At 52.0% G+C, this 8622-nt stretch overlaps 1 protein-coding gene across 1 annotated transcript; it reads right to left on the reverse strand.

Annotated features, from left to right (window-relative positions):
- Positions 1–224: 224 nt before the first annotated feature.
- Positions 225–8317, reverse strand: LOC107214110 (CCN family member 2-like). Its single transcript, XM_015649144.3, has 5 exons — positions 7889–8317; positions 2370–2583; positions 1979–2230; positions 802–1010; positions 225–610 (listed from the first exon to the last, which is right to left on the reverse strand). The coding sequence occupies exons 1-5, from the start codon at positions 7949–7951 to the stop codon at positions 299–301; spliced, it is 1050 nt and encodes a 349-aa protein (XP_015504630.1). The 5' UTR covers positions 7952–8317; the 3' UTR covers positions 225–298.
- Positions 8318–8622: the final 305 nt, after the last annotated feature.

The following is an 8622-nucleotide window of genomic DNA, read 5'->3' on the forward strand; positions in this document are numbered from 1 at the left end:
GGCAGGCAGGAGCCACACGACTTTTCCACTCTCCCTTCTGGCCAGGGGGGAACATAGATCAAGTTTGCAGCTCAAGCTTGCTTCTGGTTCCTTCACTGACCTCGCACCACTGTGGGTGGGGGTCAGGGGGCTGGGGCAGCTGGGGCTCTTCCCCCTCAGCTCGTTGGGAAAACCACAGGGACCACTGTTGTTGGAACGGTGCTGCTGTGGAAGGCTCAGGGGGAGAGGCTGCACCCGGGACACAGCCACAAAAGCACTGCAGAGCCCTCCTGCACACCGCAGATCTGGCAAGACAGGGCTATTGCTGCTCAGTCTTGACGTGGTCTCCGATCATCCGACGATGGTGTGTGGCCAGGAAGATGTCATTGTCTCGAGGGCAGTCGTAGTGGCAGGAACACATCTTGATGAACATCATCTTCCTCTGGAAGAAGTCTCCCTCAGGGCAGCGGAACTCCACGTCCTTGGTGCTGGTCAGGAACGGGGTGCAGCAGCGCCCGTCCGAGCAGCTGCCGCAGAACCGGGGCCGGTAGGAGCGGGTGCTGGTGCATCCCGAAAACTCAAAGTGGAAGCTCTGGCGCTGCTTTGGGGTCCGCACACACTTCTTCCCTTTCTAGGGAGAGAGCAGGTGGATTAACATGGACGTGACAGGAAAGGTGCACTGAGGCCTGTGCTCTGACCCCATCGCTGGGCAACGGGACACAGAGGAAATGGAAGCACAGAGCAAATCCTGTGAGCCGGGATCATTCCCAAGGCTGTCCCCAGCATTTGGGGGGCCGTGTCCCCTCTCCTCCGGCACCATACCTTGATTTTCTCCATGGAGAAGTTGCAGGGCCGGACCATGCAGAGCCGGGTCTCCTTCTGCAGGCGACACTGGGGGTTGTCGTTGGTGACGCGGGCAGAGATGCCCATCCCGCAGCTCCGGGAGCATGTGCTCCACTCCGTGGTCTGCACCAGGCAGTTCTCCTGCAGGTTGTTCAGCTCTGGCTTGTGAGCTGGATCCTCCCTGAAAACTGAGCCATGAGGAAGACACACAAGGCAAGGCTCAGGGGCTTTTCACAAAAATCAGCAGCTCCACAGCTGCTACCAACTCAGTTGAACACCTCAGGAACAGCAGCAAAGGTCTGGTCCATCCCATTAGATCGGCCTCTCAGCAGGAAGGGGATGCTGGTGAGCAGGGGCCATTTCCTACACAGCCCAGCTCCAGCCAGGTCTGCTGTGACACTTCAGGACACAGGAGCCTTCCCATAGCACCACTGAGGTTTCACTTTGTACAGTGTCTGCCTGAGCTGGAGTTGATGTTCCCAGAGCAGCCATTCCAGTCCTGTCCCCTGCAGTGGGAGCTGGAAAGGTGTTGGTAACACACCAGTGTTTTTGGCTACTGCTGGGCAGGGCTGGCACAGCATTACTGATGTCTCTCCAACATTCCCCCCTGACCAAGGGGCTGGGAGTGGGCAAGACTCAGGGAGTGGACAAAGCCAAGACAGCTGACCCAAATTCACCAAAGGGATATTCCAAACTGTATGATGTCAGCTCAGATATAAAAGCTAAGGGAAGGAGGAGGAAGGGCAGGAGGGGAGAATTCACTATTTTCAATGTTTGCCTTCTGGCACAACTGCTTCATGTGCTGAAGCCCTGCTTCCCCAGAAGTGGCTGGACACCACTTGATGATGGGAAGTAAAGAATAACTCTATTTTTTTTTCTTCTTGTGCACATGCAAACTCATTTTTGCTTTAGTAAACTGCCTTAACCTACAAGTCCCTTTCCATCTATTTTCTCTCCCTTGTCCAGCTGAGAAGGGGAGTGATAGAGAAGCTGGATGGGCTGGACCTGGTGTTTAGCTCTGTAACCCAACACTTGGTACCCACCCCCACCATGATGATGCAAAAAGCCACCACCAGCCCCAAATCAGCTGGTGCCCCAAATCCACCCCTCTTTCCCAGTTCACAGCTCCCAGCCCTATCCCACATGCCCCACTGACCTGCCATGGCTGTTCTAAAGTGGTTCTCCTCGCTGCCCTCCTCACACACCCACTCCTCACAGCACTTATTGTGGAACTTCACCCTCCGGGGGTTGGGGCACTCTGCCGACGGCAGGCGCAAGTCGTCGGAGCAGAGCGGGATGCAGCCGATGGCCCCGTCCATGCAGATGCACTGCAGCTTGCACGTGGGCTGGAAGCTCTCCCCGTTGAGGTAGATCTTGCCCAGCAGGTCACAAGTTGCACCCTCACGAGCTGAGGGAGGAAGAGGAGGAGAAGGAGGAGTAAGAAGAAGTCTGAAGCATGACACTGGATAAGCTCCCAGGAGATTCTGATGGGTGTTCTGGGAGGCACCACGGATGAACCACACAAGGACAGAACCTGCAGCTCTCACCTAAGCATATCCCACTGCCTCTGTGGATTTTGGAGAAGTCACAGTAGAATCCCTTGTGATGGTCACAGGGCCTGTGCAAGGAGCAGAGGTCGCCCAGCTGCCGGGCACACACCTTGCAGCAGCCACAGGCATCCCACACGTGGCTGGTACCCGCAGGGCACTGCGGAGGCTGGGAGGGACACTGGCATGGGAATGTGCAGGCCTGTGGTTCTACCTGGAAGGAAAAAAACATGGAGAGAATGAGTCTTCTGCAAGGCAGCTGGGCAGGGAGAGGCAAAACAGGGCTCTGCTGCAAGCACAGACACCCCAGAGAGAACGGGGACAGCCCTGCTGCAGAGGGGTGTGTGCAGCTCCCAAGGGCTCAGAGGACTCATGTTTTCCTCACCCCTATTTCATCTGGAGCTCAAGGCGAAAAAAGCAAAAAGATGCCTCTGTGAACCAGGGCCAAAACAAACAGGACAAGTGGTAGCTCAGAGTCCCCAGCACAGCTGACCCTCCCTGGAAGCAACAAAGTAGTAATCATTAACAGTGAGAAATTCCACCTTTTACACAGGACAAATATCAAAGCCTCTGCACCAGCGTCAGACCTGGAAAAACAACGTGTAGAGCAACAGGATTTGCCTGAAGCCAGGCAATGGGACTGTGGGGATGCTGAAAACCAACCCAGAAGCTCCTGAGTTTCATTTTGTCCCCTGCATCTCACACTTCCCTCCTTATTACATGTGCCCTTTCCTTTGCATTTCTCAAGGAACATAGCATATCCAACCTTCCTTGGGACCTTGTGAGTGCATAGGTGCCCTGCTTTGGCAGCATTTCACTGGACAGCCCTTGAAACCCACCCTTAGCTTCATGACACTTCAGACAATAAACAGAGACCAGGCCACAGCTGAAGCAGGGTTACCTGCTCTGGAAAACCCAGATGTGTCCATCATCCCAGTCACTGAGTGTGTGCCATCCCTGTCCCGCATCAGCTCAGAGCAGGAGCACCAGCTCAGCTCTGGCTGTGCCCAGATTTGGACAAGATGTCCAAATCTTGTCCAAATACCCTGACTGTGGACAGTGCAGAATGTGTGGTCTCCAGAGATCCTCTGAAACCTCCTCAGAAACATCAGTCACAGCTCCAGCCTAGTTCTCTGCTCAGATCCTGCCCCTCCAAATTCCCCCTTGCCCCACTCCATGCACCACTCCACTATTCTGGACACGGCTTGTCTCCCACCCAGGGCTGACACAACCCTGGCACATGGACGATGCCACCAAAACACTCTGGGACCTTGCACTGCTATGATCAGGGTGGAGAGGGAAGCATCCAATGGGGCAGACCCGTCACAGCTCTGTTATCACCCCAGGAGGGCAGCAGCTGAGTTGGAAATAGCCTTGAGGGCAGCAGGGAGGGGGACACACACCTGGAACAGGTCAAAAAATGTATCGTGTTATGGCTCTGTTTGCACTTGTCAGATCCCATCCAGCCCTCACTGGTGAAACAGCTTCCTTGGATATTGTGTCTGTTAGCAATCACAGCAGGAAAACTTCTCCAGCTGTTCTGACTGTTGCTCTGAGTTTAGGTCATGTGGGGTCAGAAGGTGCCGACTTCTTTGTACAGCTGTGTCACCAACACAGCGCTTGTGGGACTGGGATTGGGCTAAACATTTCCTCAGAGTCATGGAATATCCCAAGTCAGGAGGGATCCACAAGGATCATGGAGCTCAGCCCCTGACCCTGCACAGACCCCCCAACAATCCCACCCTGTGCCTGAGAGCATCGTCCAAACACTCCTGGAGCTCCGGCAGCCTCGGGGCCGTGCCCATTCCCTGGGGAGCCTGGGCAGTGCCAGCACCTCTGGGAGAGAACCTTTCCTTAACATCCATCTAAACCACTCCTGAAACAGCTCCAGCCATTGCCTCAGGTCATCCCAAGGACTGAGTCCTTCCAGAGCCTCCCTGCTCAGCAGGAATCAGCATAATTCTCCTGGATAACTCCTAGCACAAAGTATTTTGGAAACAAGGCTCTCCAGCCTGCAGCCCAGCTGCTCCCAGCTGACTGTTCTGGAGCCACTCACCAGGACCTGGCATGTCCCAGGAATCAATTCCCAACTACTGAAGTGCATTAAAAGAACTAAAAATACAGAAATCTTCCATACTTTTTTCCATGTAGGCAGCTGCTGGAACTGCCAAGGAATGTGTTACTCAGTCCCAGATGAGTTGAGGGGGGTATGTGAGATCACACAAGAGACAAAGCATTCCTAACATGGGATCTATATTAAGATGTAATCCTTGCACTTAAGAAAAAATAATGGTAACAAGCATTTTCCAATGCAGTGTCAGCCACAGGCCATAGAAAGAAACACTCCCAAAATAGCTCTCCCCCTGAAATCCAAACCAAAACAAGCTCTTTTGGGATAAGAGAACGCAACAGCTTTAAACCCAACTGAGTTGTCTGATCCCTGGCAGTGTCCAAGACCAGGTCAGACAGGGCTTGGAGCAACCTGGTCTAGTGGAGGGTGTCCCTGCCCATGACAGGGGGATGGAATTGGATGGTGTTCAAGATCCCTTCCAACCCAAACCATTCCATGATTCTACAATTCTCCAGTTTTCCACGCTCATTAATCATTGCTGGCACTAGTTATTTCCTTAATAAATTATTTCCTTATTTCCTTAATAACTCATACATGTAAACCAGCCCACCTGGTTCTACCTTCTGTTCACAGCAGCTTCATTTCCTAATTGTATCACAGCTGCTTTTCAGCAGGAGAGCATCTGGGTTCAGATCTGTTAGATCTGGGTGACCCTGCACCCCTCTATGCTGCACCTCAGCTCCCCCAGCCATCAGCTCAAAAGCTGTCATGATTTTCAGGACCCTTCTAAATACTCCCAGATGCTCCCAGCAGTCAGCTCAGATGTGTCTCCCTCCATTGGGCTCCTGTTTGCTGGTTTTATTGCCGAGCAAAGTCAGCCCAAGCTATTTATAATTCCTGTAGCTCTCCTAGGCCTGGTAGAGGAGGGAATGAGCTGGAACAGGGTTTGGTTCACACACACCCAACAGCCAGAGCACTGAAAAGATGGCTGGCCAGGGAGGCTCTCAGGTTGGGAATAGCTGGGGAAAAGTCAATCTTGAACTGACTTCCTTGAGCTCTCCATTACTGAATTTTCTTTCAGAGAGGCTGAATAGTGGGTTACATTGCTTTTGCATATAATCCACTTTGCACCTTTCATTCTGCATTCTTTCCAAGGGCTGCTTCTTGTTCTTCTGCCCAAAGAACTGTCCTAAAACTGCCTCAAAGAACTCCACAAACTGTTCCCAAGAACGGCCAGGATTGGAATTCAGGGTTGCAGACTCAAAGGTACACAAAACCCAACACTTGCACATAACGTGCCACTGACCTTGGTCTAGAGGGATTTAACTCAAAGAACATTTCATTTTCTTCCCTCTGCAGAAAGGGCTGCCCCAAAACGAACTTCTACCTTCACTGGGCATGCTTCTGACTTCAAGTTCACTACAACCTTGGCCTGCCTTCTGTTGAGGTTTGCAGAGCATTTCTGTGAACTCTGAGAGCAGCAGAACAGAACCAGTGTCAGAGATCAAGGCCATGGATTTAAGAAGGTTCTAAAGCCTGGAAGGCTGGCTCACCCTGCTCCTGGCTTTGCTGACAGCTCTTGCATCCATCACAAACACTGTGTGTGAAGCTGTGGGACTCCCAGGAACCCTGAGTGATGGACAAGTCATCCCAGAAGTGCCAACACTCAGACCAGAGGATTCTCTTTCTCTGCTCCATTGTGCTCTCTGCCTCTGACTCCCCAAAATCGTCTGCTCAGCTGACAAGCCAGAACAGGCTCCCTCCCAACTGCCAGCACCAAACCCAGTTACCTGCAAGTAAGAAAAACGGAGAGTGTTCCTCCTGTTTCATATTTACAGAAAACCTCTTCCCCTGCACCCTCAGGAGGGTATAAGGACAGCAACATGAGCTCCCACCACTGCAGCAGGTCTGCAGCACTGTCTGGATTTCTCATTCCTAACCAATGTCCACAGGAACCCAGGGAACCAGCTAAGGGAGCCAAACCAAAGAGGCTGCTTTAAAATGCATTTGGGCTCATGACTGCACTCAGAGGACAGGGAAAGTTGAGTTTTGAGCTGAGCTGGGTGTTTGCAAAGAGCTTTGGGACCCAGGGGTTAATGCTGCAAGGTAGAGGTGATATAATAAACACCCAGCTGGTCTTTTTTAGTGCTTCAAGTCTAAGCAGCCAAAACACAGCTATTAATCCTTCAAACTCCAAATGACTGTGGATAAGCTCTGCTCTCTCCTCATCTCAGGCTCTCAAGGGGCCTTCCTACAGCTGCTGCAGCACATTGTACAACAGCTCCTTTGGAGAGACAAGAACCAGTGACCCCCTTGACAGACAGAACATGGGAATACGGAGACCTGCCCAGGATGAGCCTGAACAAACATAACTCCCAGTCATCGTGGAGCTACTCCCACCTCTGAACAACACAGGAGAGAGATTCAGGAGCAACAGCTCTCATTCCTGCCTCAATCCACAAAGCATCACAGAGTCATTAAGGCTGGAAAAAACCTCTAAGGTCACTGAATCCAACCTAATGCTTAAAGAAAGTCAAAAGTCACTTTTCTAAGGCATTTGGCATGTTTAGGGAAAATCACCGGTCTCAGAGTGGTAACCAAGGGTCGCAGTGGTGGGATTCCTTGTTTTTGTTCATATGAGCCACATGGTGCTGCCAAAGCTGAACCAGAGCAAGAATCAAGACACTCACCCCAAACGGCAGCAGATTCCCTTAGATTGCAGCCCAGTCCATGTTCTTGGCATGAAAGGGGCTGGCACACACTACGTAGTGCCAGGAGCAACCCAACAAACCTCACCAACCAGGAGCTGATTGCCTTGCTCACCAGAACAAGCCCTGCAAAGGGCACCATAAACCCAATTTCACTGAGCCAAAAAAGCACTTACAGCAATTTAATGATGGCAGTGATGTGCCTGATACTGCTGGCATAAGAACAGCACACAAATGTCCGAAGAAGAATCAGCTGCTCTCTCAAGAACTTGTATTAACAGGAAAACAGGCACAAATCCTGCTCTGGAGAGGCTGCAGCCTAATTTTCCCCTCAGGATCACTGCTTTTGGGAGCACACGGGTGGATTCAGTGGCAGCTGGGGAAGGATGGTGATGGTAAAGAATTGGGATATGAGACTGTTACTCCTTGCAATGACATAATGACATAAATAAATGACTGACTTCCCCTCTCTCTGCTCTCTTCTCCCACCTCTAGCCAGGACCGATTTCTGGTTTCCAGGAGTGGGAGGAAACAAAGTCCATTCCCACGTGGCAGGAGCTGAGACATGACACATGTTACAGACTGGATTTAGTTACCCAGCACGTTCGCATCACTCTGCTCGCAGCCCAGCCTCCCTGGGACGCTGGGCAGCAGGGAAGCGCCTCTTAGCCCGAAGCCTTCGCATGCATCGAAGCAAGAAGCTGCAGCGGCAGGCAGAGCTGCTGCAGGGCCGTACGTACCCAGGCAGGGCCGAGGAGGAGCAGGAACAGGGTCCGGGTCAGTGTCCCTGACTCGCCAGGCATCCCGAGGACTGGCAGGAGCGGGGATCCAGCTACTCTCCGCCGCTCCTCCGGAGCCTCCCGTCTCTTTGGAACAAGTTGTACATCAGCTTCTCTCTAAATATCCTCTGGAAGGGGCGGGCCCCGCGCTGAGTGACGGGCTGGAACCGAGCCCAAAAGGGTGCAACAAAAAATGCCCAAATTCCAGGGAACACGGGTGGATTCCTGCGGCTCTGGCGGTATGGGACTGCCACCGCTGCCTGCAGCTTGCCTACTTTCCAGGTGGGAAAATCAAACCCCGGTAAAAGCAGGATTATTAATTTTTAAATGTTCCTCCTTCTACCTCCAAATATGAAGTCTGGCACAGCTTTCCTGACACGGACCTTTTTGGCTCAGTAGGGTCTCTCCCCATGGCCCTCTGCCTGTAGAAGCCAAATTCAAAGCTGAATGTGGTTGCGGAGTTGACTTGTGAAATCCGAAGTTATGTCAGTTCTGGGAGGAACAGTTGTATTTGAGGATTTATTGTGACATTGAAGTTTATCAAGGGATATGGCATTTGGGATGGTGAGGTGGCTGCTGATGTCATTGTAAATATAATGTATATATATGAAAACAATCTTAACATCGTAACTTCAGGAAGAAATGGTGCTCTGAGAGAGCTGGCCAGCAAAAGCACGTGTTCTCTTCTAGGAAAA

The sequence above is a fragment of the Parus major genome, chromosome 23, assembly GCF_001522545.3.
Source record: "Parus major isolate Abel chromosome 23, Parus_major1.1, whole genome shotgun sequence".
Taxonomy (NCBI): Eukaryota; Metazoa; Chordata; class Aves; order Passeriformes; family Paridae; genus Parus; species Parus major.